This window comes from Dendrobium catenatum, unplaced genomic scaffold (assembly GCF_001605985.2).
Source record: "Dendrobium catenatum unplaced genomic scaffold, ASM160598v2 original_scaffold_275918, whole genome shotgun sequence".
NCBI lineage: Eukaryota > Viridiplantae > Streptophyta > Magnoliopsida > Asparagales > Orchidaceae > Dendrobium > Dendrobium catenatum.
In genome coordinates this window covers 190,072-213,765 of record NW_021594313.1, presented here as the reverse complement: position 1 = coordinate 213,765, position 23,694 = coordinate 190,072, and the positions used below count along the sequence as shown (strand labels likewise).

The 23,694-nt window shown below is 32.5% G+C and overlaps 1 protein-coding gene across 1 annotated transcript; it reads left to right on the top strand.

The window, feature by feature from the left end:
* Positions 1-2,555: 2,555 nt before the first annotated feature.
* On the top strand, positions 2,556-21,685 carry LOC110110465 (protein-tyrosine-phosphatase PTP1). Its single transcript, XM_020841953.2, has 8 exons — positions 2,556-2,922; positions 16,132-16,228; positions 16,359-16,441; positions 16,517-16,654; positions 19,207-19,344; positions 20,266-20,414; positions 20,816-20,957; positions 21,394-21,685. Exons 1-8 carry the CDS (start codon positions 2,701-2,703, stop codon positions 21,463-21,465), a joined length of 1,041 nt encoding a protein of 346 aa, XP_020697612.1. The 5' UTR covers positions 2,556-2,700; the 3' UTR covers positions 21,466-21,685.
* Positions 21,686-23,694: the final 2,009 nt, after the last annotated feature.

Sequence of the window (23,694 nt, the reverse complement as noted above, 5' to 3'; positions counted from 1 at the left end):
ACAGTTGAAACTTACTTCTCATAAAGCTTTGCAAAATAAGAATCCATGAAAGCACATTTATCCTTAGTGATAAGCTCCCTGCCCTTAAAATCTCTCTTTGTGCTTGCTGAGACAACAACTTCAGGTAATGCATGCACATTAAAGACTTCATCAACTCTTGTCTCCTCACCTCCATTTCGGCTACTGGCAATCCCACTTCAATATCTAAATTTAATACCACATTTTTCTTAATTCTTTTCATCAAGTGACATGTTGTGCAAGGTATTCTAACAATTTTCTTTTATTGTTTAATTCGATTCTTGACAGTACTAGCTATAATACAAGTTGACACCTAAGTATAAATTGAATATTATATATATATATATAACGTGTTTCAATGAGTGCTTCCTCAAATGTCTTAGTGGATGATCGATATTGCTAATGAGAGTGAGATATATGGGTTCCATGAGGGGAGATTGATGGGGATTGCTTGGGAGACTAAGCAAGATGGGTTTTAAGAGGGGAGACATATGGGGCTTGCTAAGGAGAGTAAGCAAGATGGGTCACGAGGAGAGACTCGATGTGGGGTTGAGAAGGTAGGATGTGTTGGGAAGGTTTGTGAGGTTAGGAACACCTCCTGGAGCAAAGTTGTTTCCTCTTCAATAACACATTGGAATGAATTACAAATCTACACATAAATGAGTCCATTGTTAGTTGAGCACATCAAATTACATATCCTATTTTGTGTCAAGATTCATGTGAGCCAAGTTATCCTTAAGATTCCTAAAAAGGCTGAAAACCAAGATGGCTATAAAATGAATGTGGCTTCCCCAACGAAGGAAACAATGTCTTGTGTTAGCCAGTGTATAGTGAACAACATGTGTGCTCCAAGAACTAAATCTATATATGATCAACACATATTATTTATAAAAAAGTAATAATTAGAGGGATGAAGATGTTGTGCAGACTCATCATTAATAAAGGAACAAATCCACTCAAATAACTTAAGATGACATAATCAACAAATTTCATGATCGTACAATCAAACTAAGGAACAGAGAAATCCTTAATAGTTATAGCCCAATTGAACCCTATTAACTCATCTATACTAGGGCAATACTAATGAACCTCTTTGGGGTTCTGTAATTATTATTGAAAAAAAAAGAATTGGACAATAGAAACTTGATGTACATATTTACAATAACATTATAGGGGGCTTGTTCTGTCAATGCTCTTCATTTCATTTTTGATATCAATTATAATATATTTGGTTAGTGTCTTAGTTTCTCAATATATTATTTCATCCCTATTTGACAGTCCGGTCATTAAAGCCATTTCATATATGATAAATCATAGCTTACGCCCCTTTGATCATGAATTCTTGCTTGGGCACATCTCAAAATGATACCAGCATGTTGATAAGTGGTGTAATTTACTGAAATATAATGAATTACCTAAATAGGAATATGTTTAACATCTTTAAAGTATCATCGACTTCATCACGTAATATCATTACCAAAGAGTTACAGACAGCTCTAATTGTTGAGGGTCTGCAATGAAAATAAATCTTTGGGATATACATCTGCAACGAAAAAAGGTTAATATGTGTATTAATTTATCTTATACAAACACATAACTACTACAAGATTGTATATAATGTGTACTGACTTGTATACACTATGTGCAAGATTATACACACTATGTATAAGGGGATCTAAAAATGGATAATGTGTGTATAACTTCTACACAATGTACAAAAAGGAGAATTAAAATACACTTCTATACAAATGCAGACAACATTTAGATAAAAACATAAAATATAGCAAATGAACGTATAACAATGTAACCAAGATTTGATTTTGCTACTTAACTGCTTCAATACAAAATATAAAATGTCAATTTGTGTATTATTTTATCTTATACATAAACTGTACAAGCTTGTAAAACTAGAAATTATTTTGTGCGGAGTCAAAACAGTAAATGTAGGTTTCAATTGTAAAACAAGAGATTGTAAAACAGGGTGTACGAAATGCCAGTTATAGAGAAACCCAAAATAGTAAATATAGGTTTACCATTCATGGCCTTTAAAGTGTTGATATTGAAATAATGGAGAAATGGTATAGTCCATAAATTTTAATTTTACATTAAAAAATCATAAATTTAATTTGACGGTCGTAGTAAACCCTAAATAATAAAAAGGATGAAGAGAGCGATGACAAACATTGCCTTTTTTATGATAAATAGTGCCTCATATGAGTGAAGGTGACGAAAGCAATCGATCACGGATAATTAAAAAAATTCACTTAACAATTTTCTGACCGTAAAATCATAAAACTTTTGCATTTCCATGCAATTTCAGAAGTGAAGCCTTATTTTTTTTTAAGAAATATTACCTCCGAACCTTTTCAGATCATCTTTCTCATAATAAAAAAATATTAATTAAATTAAATGGATCAAAGCCATTGGACCAAAGATCAGAAAACATCATTTTTATTCTTGGGTAGAAAACTCTATTCCCTTAGACATTTTTGTAATGTTTATTTTATTTTATTTTATTTTTTATTTTAGAGGAATAACCGAACGAACCCTTATCGGAGTAATTTACCCCAGGGGCTTCGCCTACGAAACCTCGCGCACGCATACTTCGTTGCCGTTCCGGTGGTAGACTCACTAAGTCCTACAGCGACGGGGAACTCTGCGATCCGTCGTCGACGACGAAGGATGAGTGGTGGCTCATCTCCCGCTCACTCCTCCGCCACCGTCTATGGAGCCGGTAATGTTGGCTCCTGTGCCTCGTTTGACCCTGCGCTTCTTCGCTCCGATCCACCGCCGCCCATCCATCTCTCAGCCGACCAGCTTAAACACTGTTCCGATGCCTTAGTCGCCCTCAAGAGGAAGCTCCGGACCCCGGGAAAGATTTCCCTAGAATTCGATCGCCTCCAGGTCGTCCTATTATAACATCCCTTTTTGGGTTTCCCTAGCATTTAGGTTTTGGGATATGTTGTATAGGGTTGCAAGCGTAGTTAGATTTCTAGTTTTATTTCATATAAATGTTTATTAAAAAAGTGTCAACAAAAAACCTGAAGAATCTTACATTAGTTTGCAAACCAAATTTTGCATCAACTTATTCTGTCTCACAATTACTTCATGGCCAAATATATCCGAATGTCTTTCTTATCCACTGTAGCCCTACCATGACAAGAACATTGTGAGGTCTTCTTGCAGAGCATTTTGAACCACTTCTAGTGGTTCTTTGACAATATCAATAGCATCATGTGCAGGTGATCTTCAAGGTCCGACCTGCCCATCACCAAACTTGTATTGTTGTTATAGATTTTGTGTGTGATCCTTCTTATGATACTAAAACAAATTGTCCTTTATATTCTTTGAGGTAGTGTCAGTCATAGTTCAATTAGTCTAAATATTAGATAATAAAGGTCTAGGATTAGTAGTAGACCTTTGTGCTTGTTATGTGGAAAATTGATGCTTAGGAGTTTTATCCTTGGATTTAGATATATATGAGGCATAATCAAAGGCATCCTCTAATGTCTGAAGGTTTTGTAGTTTTATTTCATTCTTGTTATCTCCTCTAAGACCAATAAAAATTTATCGACCAACTGTCAATCCTGAGCTCTGCAATTGGTCCTAGCTACAAGATCTTCAAAGTGTTTATGTATTCAATTATTTGCATACTTCCTTGTTTTAAAGTCATCAATTTTTCATGTAGCTTCTTTTCATGATTTTTAAGACAATATTTGATCCTAAGCATCTATTTTATCTTCACGCAAGTAAGATTGTACTACTAATGCTTTTTTCCTTAGCCAAAATATTGTTCCATTAGATCTTAGAATGACCAATAAGTTTCATTTTTGCAAATGTTGTTTTTTGATAATCATTCATCTAATAGCAGTCTAGCTACTCATCTATTTGGGTGAGCCAGTCTAAGAACCTATTTTTGGTTATGAACTCCATCCTAGATTGGGGCTTCTACGTTAACCTTTTTTGTTGTGTTGTTTCATTTATAGATTCATGAGGCCTAAGGTGGTTATTCTTATGAGGATTCCAAAAAGGATGTCTTCTAAGTGGATTTTCATCTCTAGGATTGTCTTCAATTTTCTCATATAGATTGCAAAGCTCAACAGATTGTTTACCAAAAGTTATTCTAGGTTCTAGGGTTCAGATTTTGGACCTTTTTTATTAAGTTTATGGCCATTTCTTGAAGCCTATTGAATTTTTCCTCATTTTGTATGGCACTTTCTTCAATACTCTTAGTTATCTATTTGATCTAAGCTAGCTAACTTTGGAGGCATGTTTGTTGCAATGAATGTGCAATATAAATGATTTCAAATACAAATATATATTTTTAAATATGTAAAATAATCAGATTTGAACACTAAAAGATGACACAATGATTTTCAAAATTAATGTAGCCTTCAATCTAACACAAGATAACTAGAAGGAATGACATTAATACTACCACAAAACCCTAAGTAATATAACTTCAACTTTTAAATGTTTTTCACACTTTAGGTCAAGTCTTTATAGTGATCATTCACTTATCAAATTTGATGCTCAAATGATGTAAGTTTATGGTTAGTTTAATAAGATAAGACTAAGTTTAGTGAGGGGCGTCAACTAGCAGAACTACAACTGTTCATAGGATTGCTTACCACATGCATTCTAGCAACAATTTTTGTAATGAAAAATATAATATCAATAAACGATGTTAACCAAGTCCAACTTACAGATGCTAACCTTGTTAGGATTTAATTTTCACCACTTCTAAGTGCTTTCTTCTTCCTCCATATTGAATGGAGTGACTAGTTGCAATCTCCTTCAACCTGGCTCTGTTACTATTGGTGACCTGATGTAGGACCACTTGGAGAGGCTCAAATTGGTTAAGAACCCTTCCCGAGAGGTGTTTTGGTGTAAGAAATAGATTGAAGCAGTTCCTTTTATGGTGGAATGGAGGATGGGATTACAATAGGGGTTAGCCTACCATTTAAACTAGTCAAATTTGAGAGCAAGAGTTTGTCTTCAAATGATGAGAACAGGCTTGATATTCATCCAAAATTCATGAAACCACTTATAGTATTTAAATGAAGTGTCTTGTTATAATTTGAAAATTTTCATAATTATTTTGAATTTTATTGATTTTTGTAAGGAATTTTGAAGTTATTGGGTCTTGCAAAATCCTAATCTGGCTAATTTTTTATGGATAGGATTTTGGCTTTAAAAACTCAACAAGGATGGTGGAACTTTTGGAAAAAACACTTGTATGTGGGAAAGGGATGTATTCAAAGTAAATCTAAATTTTTTTAATAATTTTTGTGAAGATTAGCCATTACTTGGCCGATAACTCAAGAGGGGATTTAACATGAGATTATGGGAGATAAATTGTGATTTTTGATTTCTAATATAAGAACATAAGAGAATACTTTCTAAATAGAAAATTTTTATAAATGCAACAAGATACAAATGCATTTATTCACCAAAGTGAATTGATAGGAAGACCACCAAGCTCTCCCTTTGGTGGACCATCATGCGTAACCTCCTTGTAATTTAAATCCAAATTTTAGTTTTCAAAACATTCTAAACTTCATTCCATAGAGAATATTATCTTGTATAAGTGTTTTCAAAAGTTGCTATTCAAATCCAAAATAGAGGGAGTAGTTGAGTGGTTGGTTGGCCCCCCATGGAGCCCACATGTAAACACATTGCAGCCACCATGTTCGACTCCACCTTTTTTTTAAATATTATATTTAATTAAGGAATTAATTATAATTTCTATGCCCTCTTGTCAATTTAAATTTAAGTTTCAAAAGAGACTTTAAACTTAATTTTATGTATACATTTATCAACCAACACACATAAACTACATAATATTAGCAACTACATAAAGTTCACATAACATTTAAATAAAAAAAAATTCAATAGGAAAATTTTCTAAATTAGGATCTTTATCTTGTTCTTGTTGTTGGTTCTTCCTTCTCAATTGTAATTTTTTATTTATTGAGCCATTGTAGTTGGACCATTCGAGACATTCCTTAAAATCTAAGATTATCAGTTTATCCTTATTTAAATCAGAATAAACTCAATTTTAATTTTCATTAAAATAAATCAAATTAAAGAAATACAATTAAATTTCTTGAATTGGTTTGGTTCAATCTAGATTTTTTTCCTAGCCACAATTCTTGATTTGGGCTCATGTGTTGCAACGGTTCTACACGTCCCCTTAAGGTCGAATGTTTAATCATTGATATGAACTATGATATGATGCACCGACATGTCTCTTTAACGAGTTATGCAATGTCTGACATGTATTGAGCATAATATGTGTTTTTGACATGCATAAGACACATGTTGTACACGCGTTGAAGATGTGTTTGATTAAAAAAAAAAATAAAAACAAATTGAACACGAATGTATGACACTTGGATGTTAAATATTTTATGAATTTTTTAAAAATATAATTTCTTGTATTTTAAAATTTATTTATTAAAAAAAGCTAAATTTTTATTGCTTCTGTACAACCCCAAATCAATCGCCTGCGTTAAATGCCCATTTCAAGAACATTCCTTTCTTCATTTCTCTCTTGAGGGTGCGACTATGGTTTCACAATGACACCTAATGCTATCTCAACATTGACAAACAATGTCGTTAGAACATCAATGTTTCAAAACCATTCTAAAATCAATGTTTGACGTTGTATTTACATTGACGCTCGACTCCAACAATGTTTACTCTTAATCATGCCCTCATGCAGTCTCGACATCAAATGATTGTCCAACGTCATATCAATATCGATGACCGACCCTTGATGCCCATTACACAACATTGATGCCTGAATTTCGACAACATTGTCTTCTCCCATCTTGATGCCTAACATTTGAAATCCTAATGATAATGATTTTGAGCATAAGTCCTAGTTAAATGATTTATTATTTATGAATTATTCTTTTATTTTGCTTATGCAATTTCAATATGCTATTTTTAAGATATAAAAATTATAATACCTTGTCCAATTTGTATCAATGTCCTATATTTTCAATAATTGACATGTCACCTATCTGTGTCTGTGCATCATATGCTATGAACTTATGTAGGAGAACTTGGATGATCATGTAAGATTTAAAAAAAAAAAGGAGAATAACCATGTCATATTTTTCTTGTTGGAATAAATTTAATTTAGATGAAGTGAATTGAAGGGAATAATCTTAAAGGGAAAACCTCTCCTATGCATCCGTGAAGCTTTTTATGAGGTTAGTGTGAATAATGTAGAAAAAGGGTACTGATTAGCAAGACAACACCTAATATGTATTCTATGATTGAAAATTTTGCTTTGTTCTTTCAAGGATCGAATGTTGACAGAGAAAAAGAAAAAAGAATTCATGTTATGAGCATTGCAAAAAATTATGTCACAAAGTGAACATGATAGAAAATTCATGAAAGGCAACAATTGATGAAGAAACCCTATGCAAGGTTTTAAATTGTGATTAAAGATTCTCATGAGCAATCCATCGACTTGGAAACATCTTCTATCACAAAAGAACAAATAATGCACATGCAAAAACTCTTTTTGAACTCTCTAGAATTTATATGCCCTCCATGTTCTTTGGCATAACAAGGTAAAACAATTGCGTTTTCTATAAAAAATTAGGCCAAATGAAGGGATTTTTGACTTTTGAGCAATTTGATCATATGACAAGTTGCTCACCTTTATTTATTCCTATACACCTTTTGTTGGCAACAAAAAATTAGAGTTGCTGATGTGTCATTGGCTATACTCAGGATTGATTCAGTTGAAATTTACCCCTTATTTACTTGTCATAATGTTTGTCATGTTTCAAATTTATCATTCAATCTCTTATGAATTAGTAAATTAACTCTTGATCAGAATTGTCATTGTTAATTTTTATCCATTTGTTATGAGTTTTAGGAACTAGCCTTAGGGAGGTTGCTTTACAGTACTATGAAACCTGAAAAGCTATTTCTGTGATGATGGATCAAATCTGAGGGAAGAGGATCATTACTCTTGTTTTGAGTCTTCTTTTACTTGTTAATCATGAGATAATATTGTGGCACTATAGATTTGGTCACCTTAGTTTTTAGTATTTCAAATGATTATTATCAAATCTATTCTACAATATAGAAACATTTGTTTTTAAATATAAAATTTATCACTTGGAAAAACATGATTTTGTTTCTCATCCTTCAAAATCCTGCAAACCATCAAAAATATTTTTGAAGGTTATTTGTTTTGAAAAAAAAAAAAAAGGTTTCCTGTTTTCATTGATGACCATATTAGGATTAGTTGGGTCTGTTTAGGGAAATCAAAGCTTGAGGAAATTTTATAAATTTCTGTACTATGATAAAAACATAATTACCTAAAAAAAACTTTTTAAGAGTGATTATAACAAATATTTTTTTGACAAATTTTTGGGCTAAATTTTGAAGTTCTTGTAATGATACTTGTTAATATAATGAGATAGCTGAAAGAAAAAAAAAGAACATCTCTTAGAACTAATAAAAGATGTACTCTTTACCAATCATGTGCCTGTATCAATGGGATGATGCCATTATAGTTGCAACATCTCATCAATTGGATGGCCTTAAAATTTTTGAATTTGAATCCTCATGTTTGTTTCAAATAATTTCCCTACTCTTTGAATGCATTTAATCTTCGTATGAAAATCCTCCAGTGTAATGTATTTGTCCGTAATCATGACAAAAATCATAGGGAATTACATCTTGGAGCAACAAAATATGATTTTTTTAGGATATACATCACAACCAAAAAAGGGTATAAATGTTTTGATCGTTTTGCAAGAAGTATTTATTAGAATGGATGGATCCTTTATTGAAACAAAAACTTACTTTGGGTCTCATTTTCAAGGAGAGAGAGAATTCAAAGATTTATTACTCAAAAAATTGTTTTTTTCTTAAACCAACTTGAATTCAAATCCTTTTAATGACAAATTCAATCATAAAAAATAAGAATATAGTTAAAAATAATAGTTTATATATTGAAAGCTCCTTAATATCATTTATAAATTGTCCACAAGTTCATAATTATGCCAAAAGAAGAGTTGAAGCAAATATGAACAATATCCTTGGACTCATGTTCTCAAGAAAATTCATCATCTCGTCGAAGGGAGCCTAAGTGTTCTCTGCAAAACCATGAATCCAACCTAAAATGAAACCATGAGTCACAAAGCGTATCTCAGTTGTGTCCAGATTCTAGGGAGGAACTTGATGACCCTAGCATACCCATTGCATTTCTTAAGGCTGTTAAATACTGATGATAATCATCCAAATGTCAAATTTTATGTGTTATGTGAAGTTGTTACTCTCTTTTCTTACTTACTCCACTTAGCTTTCTATTTTGAAGATTAAAAACAATGTGTAGGAAGCTACACAAATACTTGAATGAAGGAAGCAATTCTTGAGAAAATATGAGCTCTTGAGAAAATAAGACATTGGAGATGGTGGGCATTCCTGATGGTAAGATTGTAGATGGATGCAAATGAGTATTTTCAATGAAGTTTAAACTAAATGGAACTCTTGATAGAGATATAAGGCTTAGTTGGTTGTCAAAGGGTTGACTTAAACCTATGATATTGACTATATAGAAACATTTGCATTTGTAGCTATTAAATCCCAGGCGTTACTTGGCCCTTAATCCCATAGCCAACATGACGATCCGTAGGGAGGCTCACCTGGATCATGCCAATCACCTTCCAGATTTAGGTGGCTGATTTAGGAAGGATTATATTAGGGCAATTATGCATTATTTCGTAATTATTTATTTCCTTATTAAAATATTGTATAGATCTATAAATATGGATAGCTTTGTGTAGTAAAATTAAGCATTTTACTCTCCAATTCTATGATTTTAACAGGTATAATAGCCTAAGGATACATAATCCGCTTTCCTGTTGTCCCACCACTGGCCTTCATTGCCGTTGTTGGAATTCTAAGGGCTATTGTTCTAGGTAGCTTTCATAATTGTTGTCGTGCCTTCATTTTCGTCCCTTGTTGTTACTACTACTCCCTTGCTATCAATATATAACTAATACAACCTTCATTATTGTCCTGCACCTTGGTGGCTTGATTGATATAACCTTCATCGTTATCCTTTGTTACCGCAATGTTTGAAGCTAATTCCTTATTAAACTTTGACCAAATGGAGGACTCTATAGTGCAACAAGGAAGATGAGGCCTCTAAAATATGCATTCTTCCTATCGCTTAAATGGGAAGAATTACTTGAAGTGATCTAAATTTGTGATGATCTACTTTAATGGAAAATGAAAGTTGAATCACCTCCTTGGAGTATGACCATAAGAAGATCTTAATTTTTTGGGCATGGAATGAAGCGACTCCATGATTATGTCATGATTGTGGAATTCCATAACTCCAAAAATTAGTGATACTTTCTTGTTCCTATGTACTGGAAATGACATATGGGATGCCGCCAGGAAAACCTTCTCAAAAGTTTGAGATGCTGCTCAAGTCTTTGAAATAAAAGTTAAGGTGAGAAGCACAAAACAAATAAGTAAGACCGCGATTGAATATGACACTCTCCTTGAAGGCTTGTGGCAAGAACTTGATCAGTATTGATGTATAGAGACCAAGGGTCTAGAAAATGTTGTTATCCTGAAAAGCTTTATTAAGAAAGATAGAGTGTATGACTTTAATATAGGATTAGTTGCGGAGTTTAACCTTGTTAGAGTTCAAATACTTGTCAAAGATGAGACACTTTCACTAAATGAGACAATTTCTCTTATTCCTCGTCGGCTAAGGAGAGCCGACGAGGGGTAATGTTGGAAGCAAATGTTATTGGTTTAGCAATGGTGATAATCAAAGAGGCGCTATGGAAGGAAAGAGATATGGATTCCTCAAATCCTAAATACAATGACTCCCTTTGGTACAACTATTGCAAGAAATTAAGACACAAAGGAGACATGCTAGAACTTACATGGAAAACCCCTAAGGAGTGGCATAAAAAAGCGGACATCACATGATAGCATTACAAAAAGTCAGCCCAACCTAAAAATACAGTCCAGCTTTAGAGAACTCAATAAAGATTGATAAGCTAAAATAACTCTTGACATCCCTTGAAAAATCACCTACATCTTCTTCTCTTGCACTTTCAATTAATTTTCTATCCATCAGATTAAGTGTCTTTAGAAATCATTTGAAACGTTTATGAACCATTGACTCAGGTTTCACATATCACATGACACATTTCATTACTCACTTCATCAACTACATTTCTTGCTCGAGTAATAAGAAAATTATCACTATTGATGGTTCTCATGGAGATATACCTTTATCTCCCTTTCTTATTCTAAAAAATGTGCTCCACATATCTCAATTATCCACAAATATAATCTCCATACAAAAAACTTGCAGTGACCATAATTGCGAAGTCCTATTTAACCATACTTGTTTATTTCAAGACTAGGGATCATAGAAGAAGATTTGACTCTCTATGGAGAAAGATGGACTGTCCAACCTGGAAGAGCTGAATAAATTCACTATTATCAATAATAGCTATTCTATATTATCCCAATTTAATAAAAATTTTATTATTTGGTAGCATCATTTTAAATTAGGACATCCATATTTTGATGTCTTAAAAAACATCTGAAACTTTTTTATTAGTTGAAAAAAGAATGATTTTATTGTGAAACCTGTGAGTTACTCATGCATAAACGAGTTTTTTTCAAGCAAAAATGAGAGATGTCATACTCCCTTCTATTTTATTCATAGTGATATCTGGAGACCCTAAAAAATCCTTAACATTTCAGGGGCTCGATGATTTGTATTCTTCATTGACTAGTGCACTTGAATCTTTTGCATATTTCTCCCCAATAATAAATCCGATGTTAGCACTATCCTCCCCATTTTTCACACTATGATCCAAAATCAATTCGGGGTGAAAATAAGGAAATTTCATTCCGACAATGCCAAAGATTATTTCAACCAAATTCTATCTCCTATTTTAAAAATGAAGGTATCATTCATGAGTCTTTTTGCATTTACACCCCACAAAAAAGGGAGTTGCAGAAAAAAAATGGCAACTTTCTTGCTTATACACGTGCACTTCTGTTCCACCACAAAGCACCCAAATCCTATTGGGGGGAAGCCCTTCTAACTGCCACATATGACATAAACTGATTACCTTCAAAAACCTTGGGATTAAAAATATCAATTGATATTCTGTCATCTTTTTACCCTAAATTCCAAACCCATAACAATCTCACACCTAGATTTTTTGGGTGCACTATATATACTCATAGTCACAGCCAAAACTGAGGAAAGTTAGATTTAAGAGCACTCAAATGTATCTTTGTTAGATATTCATCTATCCAGAGTTGTTATAAGTGTTATCACCCCTCTTGTTGAAAATCATTGTATCTGTTGACGTCACTTTTTGACAAAAAAAATTTTATTTCACAAAATCTCATCTTCAGAGGGAGATTGAAACTTAGGAAGATGAGGAAATTTAGGTTGCTCCCCTTGACCTTCAAGATCCACCTCAAATTGATCCACCTATTCTTAAAACCAAAGCTAGGAAAATTTAGGACAAAGTTATTATGGATAACATATGGTTTGAAAAAGTATTTTCTAGACATACAAATACAAACTATGGTACCGAGCAAATCCAAGAATCTGAATTGTCTCCAAAAATTGAGGTAAACACAAGTTCACCAAAAAACCTTCCATGTACTCCATAAATAACTTTGTATTCTTCTATATTTTCTCACCTTCACACATCACGCTAAATGATATTCATATTCTTAATAATATTTATGAGGCCTTATTTAATGAGAATTGAAGAAGTCCCATGAAAGATTAAATGCATGCCATAGAGAAGAATAAGACCAAGGAGATCACTGACCAACTAGTAGATAAAAGACTAGTCGTCTACAGATGGGTATTATCTATGAAATACAAAGCCGATTGTACACTAGTAAGGTATAAGGCAAGATTGATAGCGAAATGGTACACTCAGAAGTATAACATTGACTATCAGAAAACTTCTGTACTTGTGGCCAAGATGAACACTATTAGGATCCTGTTCTCCCTAACATCTAATTATAATTGGTATCTAGAACAACTGGATGCTGAAAATTCCTATAAGGGGACTGGAGGAAGAAATATTTATGGAAGTTTCATAAGGATTCAAGGAGAATTCTGGGGGTGACAATGTGTATAGGTTAAATAAGGCTCTATAGGGGCTAATACAGTTACCTAGAGCTTAATTTGAAAGATTCTCAAAGGTCATGCTACTCAATGTATATCGAGAGAGCCAAGGGAACCTCACATTATTCTTCAGGCACTCAGACTTAAGGGAAGTCACAGTTTTATTAGTTTATGTGAATGATATCATCTTGTCTAGGAATGATGAAAAGAGAAAATGATTATAAGAAAATGTCTTGCTAAGAAATTTGAGATCAAAGAATTTTTTAGATTGAAATATTTCCTAGGAATTGAAGTGGCCCACTCTTGCAGAGAATCTTCATTTTTCAACAAAAACACATTACTGATCTTATTAAATAAATATATAAACTAGCTTGTAAATCAGTATTAACACCAGTAGAACCAAATCTCAAATTGGGGGAAGCTTAAGAGGATCCATACATAGATAATAGAGCTTACTAGAGGATTTTGGGGAAATTGTTCTACTTTTTTCACACCAAACTAGATATAGTCTTTGCTATAAGCATGTTTAGTCAGTTCATACAGAATCCAAAGTAAACTCACATTACAAGCAGTAGATTGAATACTACACTACCTCAATGAAAATTCAGGGAAGGGGATTCTCTTTAGAAGAGGAAAAATTATTTTCTGCGAAGTCCGGAGGGGTAGACTATCTGGATTATTGCATATTTAATGAGTATTTGCTAAGTATTTGTAAATGCTCAGCAAATACTCAATAAATATGCAGTAAATTAGCAAATACTTATAAAATATCACGTTGTAAATGGATAACTTTACCTTTTTTGGACTAATTATCACGATTTAAATGACATATTTGTATTCCCTAGCTGGAGGGGGAGTGTTAAATCCCAGTCGTCCCTTAGTCTTTGATCCCATGGCTAACTTGGGTTACGTGGGAGGCTCACCTAGATCACGTTTATCTACTTCCTTATTTGGGTGGCTGATTTATGAAGGATTATATTAGGACAATTATATAATATTTTATAATTATTTGTTTCCTTTTTAAGATATCTTATATGGATCTATAAATAGGGATAATTTTGTGTAATAAAATTAAGCATTTTCCCTCTCCAATTCTCTGACAGTAGCTAAATTGAATGCTATAAAAATCTTACTATCTATTAATTGAATTTTCGCTACTACAACTTGATATCACAAATGCAATCTAAAAATAGAAACTTAAAAGAATATGTTTATATGTATTCTTTTTGGATTCGAACAAAATTTGGCTAAAAGGTATGTTATTTAAAGAAGTCATTATATGACCTTTAACAATCTTTAAGGATGCGATTTGAGAAATTTATCTGGTTAGTAAAACATCAAGGATATAACCCAACCCAAATTGATCATATAATATTCATGTAACAATTAAGAGAAGGAAAAACATGATCTTCATAGGTGATAATGTGGATGAAATAGACCTACTAAAGAAGAATCTTGTTGCAAAATTTGAATCAAGGAATTTGAAAGATATCAAATATTTTTTGGAGATTGGAAGTTCAAAGAGTAGCATATGGTTTCTCAAAGGAGGTATATTCCAGATCTTCTGAATGAAATTAGAATGAGCAGATGTAGACTTGTTAACACTCCAAATGGGTCAAAAATATATCTTATAGAAGACGAGGATGAACCGATGAACTTATTGATATCACTTGGTATCAAATTCTATAGGGAAAATTAATTTATTTATGCAACTCATGTCTTGACTTAACCTTTATTGTAAGCTTAGTAAGTCAATTTATTTTGATATATTTGAAAATTTGTCTTCGAAAGGGACTACTTAAAAAAAAAACAGTCAACATAATAATGATGCCTATTTTGATGCATATTGGGGAGGTTATATTATTGACATAACTATCACAATAGGTTCAACCCATGTATGGGGTGTCACATGCTGGAGCAAAAGACAAATACGGTAGTTTGGAGTAGTGTTGAAGCTCAATATAGTCATGACCAATTTGATTTGTGAACTACGATGATTACAATGGGTTTTGGTTAAACTATACCAAACTATAGATTTTTTTTATGAAACAATATTGTGAAACCTATGGAACCAAACTTGTTGAGGTTGATCTCCACTTGGAAAGGGAAAGGCATGAAGCAAGAATTATCCGCACATTTCTAATTCTCAAAAAGCATAAATCCTTACAAAAGGATTGCTCAAATCTAATTTTTTATTATTACATTGAGATTGAATGTTATCTACCATCAAACTTGAAGGGGAGTGTGGAAAGGATGAATGGGATCTAAGGAGGCATTCATTGAATTTTAAGGAAAAAGGAAAGAGATCATCGTATAGGGATGGTTTCTCCAGTAGGAAATGAATGAATGACTGTCAAAATCAATCGAATGACCCCTTTTTTATTTGAATTTTTAATTTTTATATAGATTTGTTTTGGCTAGTTATGATTGAAATTTGATGTGTAAGGATATTAAGTATCTTATCTTATAAATATTGTACTACTCTTATTGATTAATATTAAGCCCATAAAACATATTTCATTTCAAACTTTCACTCAACAACTAGCTTTTGGTGTCAAAAGAAGAGCAAATCTTGCGTAGAATAAGTGGATTGCAGTGGCAAGTGGAGGAAGAAGATCAAAGTGGTTAGGTGAGGAAGAATACTAAAACTATGAGAGGAAAAAGAAGGCCGCATCTAGTCGTGAAGAATAGGGAAGGGAAATGGTGAAAAAGCTAAATCCCATAAATTGTAGTGATAGAAGGATTAAGTTAATCCTGCCAAATTGAGAACAAAAATGACAAACTCCTGGATTTTGCACCCACAAAAAACTGTTTTGCGGGAGATGAGTTAAATCCTTGCAAAACCATGCTTTAAATCTCATGCCAAATAACATTTAAAGTTTTCTTCTCTTTATTTATACTTGTTTTTTGTAGTGATCGTTTGATAACTTTAACTGCAGGACATGAGGTTGACGAAGCTAGATTTTTTAAGAAAGTGTAAGGTTGCTCTTCAGGTTGACAATTTCCAGAAAAATCGTTATACTGACGTGATTCCATGTAATCCACCCAATAACTCTTTTTCCTTCATGTTCATCCAAATGGCAAAGAATGTGATTTGGTGTCATTAACAACGTAAATAACATTCTCTATGAGGATTTATGAAATTATCTTTTAATTTGTCTTTCAGATGACAGTTCAAGGGTTGTGCTTAATTCAACTGAAGAGGGTGGACATTTCAATGGTGACTATATAAATGCGAGCTTTATTACGGTGTGTTCATACTTCACCCTTTTAGTTTTTAAGCTAAAACATATTGTAAGCTGTCATAATATTCCTGGGTCATAGGCTGGTTTTTCGGAACACCTCTCAAGGTTTATTGCTACTCAAGGTCCACTTCCAGATACCTTTGAGGACTTTTGGGAGATGGTAATGCAATACCGTTGCCCAGCTATTGTGATGCTTACTGCAGTTGATAATCCAAAGGTACTTAATTATGAAAACTTCTGGTACAAAGTCATCCTTTTTAAGAATGCACATTGTTGATGAAAGAGTTGATGACTTTGTCGACGTAGAATACATTTTAACCTTTCGTCTTTGTGGTTTCTTAGAATACATTGAGGTAAATATATTTTGATGGTATCATTTTGTCTATTAGAATAATTTCAATGTTGCTAGCTTCCATAACTAAGTTTTTGACATTCAAAAGAATTTTAGCGTTTAAATTCCAATGTTCTTTTGTTTGTTAACCCTTAGCAACTTGACAATTCATTGGCCATGTTACCAAATCTACAGTTATTTTTTTCGGTCAATATTTATTATACTTCTTTAGTACAAGAAATTATAATATGCTTTTGTCGTTCATGTTTCGTGATAAAGTTTATTTGTGTTCCCATGCATTCATCAGGCAATGTTCCATGCATTCATCAGGCAATGAATGAGAAGCTATATTTTCTCCTTTTTTATTTATTTTTATTTTTTTATTATTAGTTTTTTATTTTTATGTTTTTATATATTTTTTCCTTGATCTCACGCTTTGTTTCATCCTGTCTTCAAGATTCATTTAAACTTTCACAACAGAAAGCAACCTCCTCTTTTCAGATTGAATTTGTGAGGGCCTCTTTCTTTCTTAATCTATATTTAATTATCTTATTCTTAGTCTTTCATTTCTTTCTAATATATAAATTTGACTTGATAAGAGATCTCAATGTAAAAGTGCTGTGCATTGGACTTTATTGAGCAATTATAGTTGGTTATGGACGTTATTGGTGATTTTGGAAATTAAGGTTCAAGGTATTATGATGCTCAAATGTGAATGTTCATCACTCACTATTATTTTTAAATTAGTAAATTATAGTAGGGGTTTGTTATACTACTTGGAGCTTCCAAGCCATGTGTAGAAATATCTGAAAATGCAAATTGATTGTAGTCTACTATATGCTTGACGTTAAATCGTTTTTTTTCTTACTTTTCTAAATTGAAGTGAATCCAGAAATCTAGGTTATTGTCAGATTCATCTAAGGGTAGAAGGTCCTGACTGGGCTGTATTTGATGGCGGAAAGGAGAAATTGAATTAGCTGTTTTGTTTGATAATAATGGAACTCTGTTGGATGAAAATTCTCTAGCTAGTTTTCATGCCTCAAAAAACCAGCTTTTAGCACGGATTTTTGAAACCAACTTCCCAGTCAAAAATTTCATAGCATGCTTTATGAAAAGGCTCAACAAAATGTGTCCTATGTGATAGCAGACAAATCACTAATAATCCACTATATGCATGAGATTAGATCAATGTTTTTCTTTGGGGAAATTATAGATACCCACTTAAAACTTGACTATTTACGAAATTAACACCTAGCCCTAAATATTACCTATCAAACCTTTGCATTTGAATGTGACACAGGAATGTGCCACAGCTAACTCATTATGAATTTAAAGAAATAAACAAATATGAGTTGGTGCTTTGTTATTATTCTCTTCAAAACTTTGGTGATCGGATTTACAAGTTGACTTAGTTAGCTGTTAGTTTTGTAGATGGTGGAAAAGAGAAATTGAATTAGATTTTTTTTGTTTGATAATAATGGAACTCTGTTGGATGAAAATTCTCTAGTTAGTTTTCATGCCTCCAAAAACCAGCTTTTAGCACGGATTTTTGAAACCAACTTCCCAGTCAAAAATTTCATAGCGTGCTTTATGAAAAGGTGAAGCTCTGTGCCCTATGTGATAGCGCACACAAATCACTAATAATCCACTATATGCATTAGATTTGATTAATGTTTTTCTTTGGGAAATTATAGATACCCACTTAAAACTTGACTATTTATGAAATTAACCCCTAGCCCTAAATATGACCTATCAAACCATTGCATTTGAATGTGACACAGGAATGTGTCACAGCTAACTCATTATGAATTTAAAAAAATAAAAAAATATGAGTTGATGCTTTGTTATGCTCTTCAAAAAAACATTTGTGATCGGATTTGCAAGCCGACTTTGTTAGCTGTTAGTTTTGTAAATGGTCAAGTTGAGGGATATGCAGGAAATTGCCCCTTTTTTCTTAAGAAAGTGAATTAATAATGTCATATTCTTCTCCCTGGGTGTAAAAGCTTTTCATTAGGAAATTTTGGATGTTGGAAAGTGAAATCGAATTATGATTTATTGTTGTTTTGGTTGTTTTGATATTAACATTGCAATACCTTTGAATTTTATTTTATTTTATTTTATTTTTATGAATTGGATATTAGCTTTTAGATATTTTATTTGGAAAAATAACAATATATATCAGAGGCTTCATTTTTTCAATTTGGAATTGCTATGCGAGTAGTATTGTGATATGTTTGATGTCCTTTCTTTGCTTCAGTAGTCCCGAGAAACATAATTGAACATTTCCCTGTGCATGCAGAATCCGTATATTTGTTGATAATTGATTTAAATTTTTTATTTTGTATTTTATTTTTATAGGTGCTAGTATCAATGAAGAATTTGTTTCAATGTGCCTTTAATACTGGCTTTTAATATTATTCTCCTACCATATTTCACAGATGATGAAAAAGTGTGCTGATTATTTTCAAGTAGAGAATGGAACCCGAGAGTTTGGAAAGATTAGTTTGTGCAACAAATGGGAAAGAATAACTGACTCTTCATTAGTTCTTCGTTGCTTGGAGGTGAAGAAGAAAGAGGTAAAGAGACCTTATTTTGCAAGATTTTAGGACAGCTTCTTTTGTGCGATGTGAAGGTGTTTTGTGTCATATCACTTTGTGTTGATTTCATTTTTACCTGGATATTTTCCGCCTAAAGGTCAGAAAATGTGATTTTATGTCAATGCCCTCATGGGTGCTATTAGGAATGCACATCGGTGTGGCAACATAACCATCCCCCAATGGAAACATCCATTTACCAGATCATATAAATGCGAAATTTAATGAAAAGTGGTTTTTTTCACTGCTGCTTTCCACCCTTGCATTTTTCATTTGAAATATGCAACTACGGCTGCTTTGGCTGTGGAAAATAATAACACCTTTGTAATTTTGCTGCTGATGCTCCAAAATGCTCACTTTAGCATAGAGCGTAGAGTATGTTGATTTTGTGCATAATCATTAAATTCAATATATAACATATAGTACAGTGGGTTTCTGCAAAAGTAAACATAAGTCTGTCTTGAAGGCACCGGATTAAATTTGTCATTCATGCTTCTCCATTGTATCACGCTTCTCCAGACCTTAATGCAGAACATGATTACAATTATTAAGGGAAACATAGTCTGTGAGGATGCTATAAAACAGAAGTCATACCAATTCTGCCATGCCGTTTTATGGTTATGGTAACACCAGTCATGAATGAAAACATACCTCACACAAATATGTGGTGTTTAATGAAAATGCTTCCCCACATTACCAAGCTGGAAATATTTCGACTTATTCTTAATTTAATGGACTGTTTTATAATGACAGATGTTGAAGTGGCATTGTTGAACTGGTTGTATACTCAAGCATTGATTAATTTTAAGCATCTTACCGCTTTGCCTTTATAACATCATGCTTAATTTTGATTTATTTTCGTAAGTATGGCTAACATTTCAATCTTGTCCCTCTTTCTTACAGTCTCAAGAATCTTCCATGAATGTTCTGCATATTCATTACCCTGATTGGCCTGATCATGGAGTACCTCAAGATACTGTCATTGTTAGAGAAATTCTGAAGATCACATATAATATTTCGGCTAATCTTGGGCCAATCGTTGTGCATTGCAGGTTTAAGTCTTATAGTTATTAAATTAATGTAGTTTTAATATACACTCAAACTCTGATCGAATTTATGTGGACTTAAATTTTTAATTCGTATTTTGTTACAGATATTGGACTTATTTTATATTTTGTAGATTTTCATTATTTTCTTAGTGCTATTCTAATTATTGTTATTAATTTTGATATAGTTTATTAGTATTTGCTATCTTTTTCAAATATAAATTTAAAATTTTTTAGTCATGTATGACAGTTTATGGCATAAATAAAATTCTTGTTATGGATGTTGAAACTGTTCTATTCCTTTTTATACCCGTTGTCATCATTTTTATTGTATTTTAAGATCATCCTGCATCTGCTACCCTCTGATAAATTGATCACTGTTATTAATAAGTCTCTAACTTGCTCAGTGCAGGCATTGGTCGAACTGGTACATATTGTGCAATTCATAACACCATCCAAAGAATTCTCATTGGTGATATGTCTTCTTTAGATCTTGCTAAAACTGTTGCTGATTTTAGATCACAGCGGATGGGGATGGTTCAGACAGTGGTAGGCAACATCTTTGATTTCAAATAATGTTAGCAATTTATTTTGCTTTTGTTTTTGGCAGATCATTTATTAAGTGATTGTTACAAATAATAAAAAAATCACGGCACTTTTCCTTGGTGCAACTAATAATCATTTTACTCCACTATTAATTATTAGGCTTTGTTTAATTTGGCAGCATTTACTCGTTTAGAATGAAGCTACCAGAGTCTCTGATTAAGTTATCTTTTACAAATTCAGATTACTTTTATAGATCAAGTGTTGTGATATTAAAACTCCGCGATTGTTTTTCAATTGCCTATATACTCCTTTACTAGGATAGCATATGATTGGGCTGCAGCAATATTTTTAATGGCTATCTGATCTTGAATTAACTAGTTTTTCTAAGAATTTGTTGTTGGCAGTATGGCCTAACTTTTTTTTTTTCAATGATTTTCAGGAGCAATTCTACTTTTGCTATGTTGCAGTTGTGGATGAGTTGGAGGCACTTGTTTCTAAATCCTGCTACTAGATTAATTGAAGGTAGCTATAATGATATTTTTGAATGCTTATATCTACAAAGGTAGTTTTGTGAATAAGGTATAATTATGTATTCTATTGAAGCAGAGCCCAGGTGGCGATTGGATGCTTGTAGCCTCTCTCTAACCCTACATTTCCACTTATAGTGTATTTTTCTACTTCAGTTGGATTACATCAAGGATTAATTTTAAGTCCATATCTTTTTTGCTTTAGTTATAGATGATTTTACGAGACATTTGCAAGAGAATGTACTTTGGTGTATGTTTTTTGCTGATGATATTCTTCTAGTTGATAAGACTAGTGAGGGAATTGATGAAAAACTTGAATTATGGAGTTCGAACTTAGACTTTAAAGGTTTCTATTTGAGTAGATCTAAAATCAAATACATGGAGTGCAATTTTAATAGTAATATATCTAGTGGTGGGATTGTGATATTTGGTGATCAAGTCATTAAAAGAGTGAATATTTTAGAGATCTCGGGTCTATTGTTCAAGGTGATGGTGAAATAGATGGGATATTATTAGTATAATTTAAGTTGGATGGTTGAAGTGGAGTAATGCATCGAGCCTGTGGCATAATAGAAAAGTAACCCTCAAACTTGAGGGAAAATTTTATAAGATGATGATGAGACATTCAATGCTTTATGGCGTAGAATGTTGATCATTAAAAGAGAACCATAAAATTAAATCAGGAGTTGTAGAGAGGAGGATGCTTAGGTGGATGAGTGGCTTTACACTTAGAGAAAGAATGCAAAATGAATATATACGTGAAAATGGTGGAGTAGCTCCTGTGGGAAATGAGATTAGAGAGTTTTTTAGATGGTTTGGTCATATAAAATGTCGGCCTTCTAATAATCTTGTTTGGAGAATATATGTATTAGATTCAGCTTATGTTAAGAAAGGTAGATGTAGATCTATAAATACATGATTAGAAAGTAATAAAAATAATTTTTTTTTATTTAAATAAGAATTTAACTCTTAATATGACAAAATGGAGAAAAAAGTTTCATATAGTCAACCCCACATAGTGGGATAAAAAAGGCTTCTTGTTGGCAATTGTGATTTTGGAGTAACTATAGGCGTTGGGGGCAACGGTATGTTCAATGGGTGGAGGATTTTTATTGGTCATGTTCATCTGAAGTTAGAAGTGGCTTTGCATGGAAGTAAAAAAGAGCTTGTAGTAAGATTTATAGGAGCATGGATTTGTATGAAGGTTTCTCCAGTGTAGTTAGATCATGTAATATAATAGATTTGTGATAAAGTTTATGAAGAGTTTTGGGTGGGATTTATGTATCAGGTTTGATTTAGGTTTTGGTAAGCTAGACGTGGTCTGGAGCCAAGGAATTGATTCAATTGTTTTTTTGAATACTTACACCATAGTGCTTAGATCGTTAAACTTATACTTCTTACATCATAATGTATATATCATTAAATTTACACTTTAAAAATAAAAATAAAAAAAAGATATGGAGAGCATATGATCTAAATGAGAGTGCTTTAATTTCATCACATTATGCTTCCGAACATGGAAAGGTTTTTGCCCTGCTTTGAATGGAAGATGTAGTGTTGGGTTTAAACAAGCCTATGTTGAGCGAGCTTGTGTGTTTGTGTTCGGCCCAGCCAAAATTTCATTAGTCTAAAATTGATTCTGTTCAAAATTAATTGTGGGGCATCATGTACATGTTTGGCTTATTTGAATACAAGCTGACACTAATCGATTTTAAACAAATGATTCTATAAACATAATGGTTTAAACGATAGAATCATTCTACTTGTGTAATAACCAATTAATAAAGAAAAAATTTGACTATATGGCTCATAGTGTAGATGTAGTTGGAGAACTATGCTTGCTATTTGTTTTCATGGAGAAATTTATCCAAAGTTTGTTTCAGACTAAAATACTCTTGTTTATATCTCCTTTGCATAATAAGAATGATGTTCTATCCTTCCACCCTTTGATTTTCTCCATTACTTTTACCTTCTTTTGTTTGAGATTTTTTCAGCCAGCAAGGTAAGACTATCACGGTGATGAGTCTCAATTGATAAAATTAATTGAATAATGACTTCAACATATATGGATAAGATTTTTTTTTTTTTAATAGTTTCTATCGTGTGACATATGATCCAAATGAATTATGTCATTTTGATGGAGTTCTAATGTGAAGCTTGATAGAATATCAAAGATAAGATTTTGAATTGTTTGAATTATGATCAATCATGGC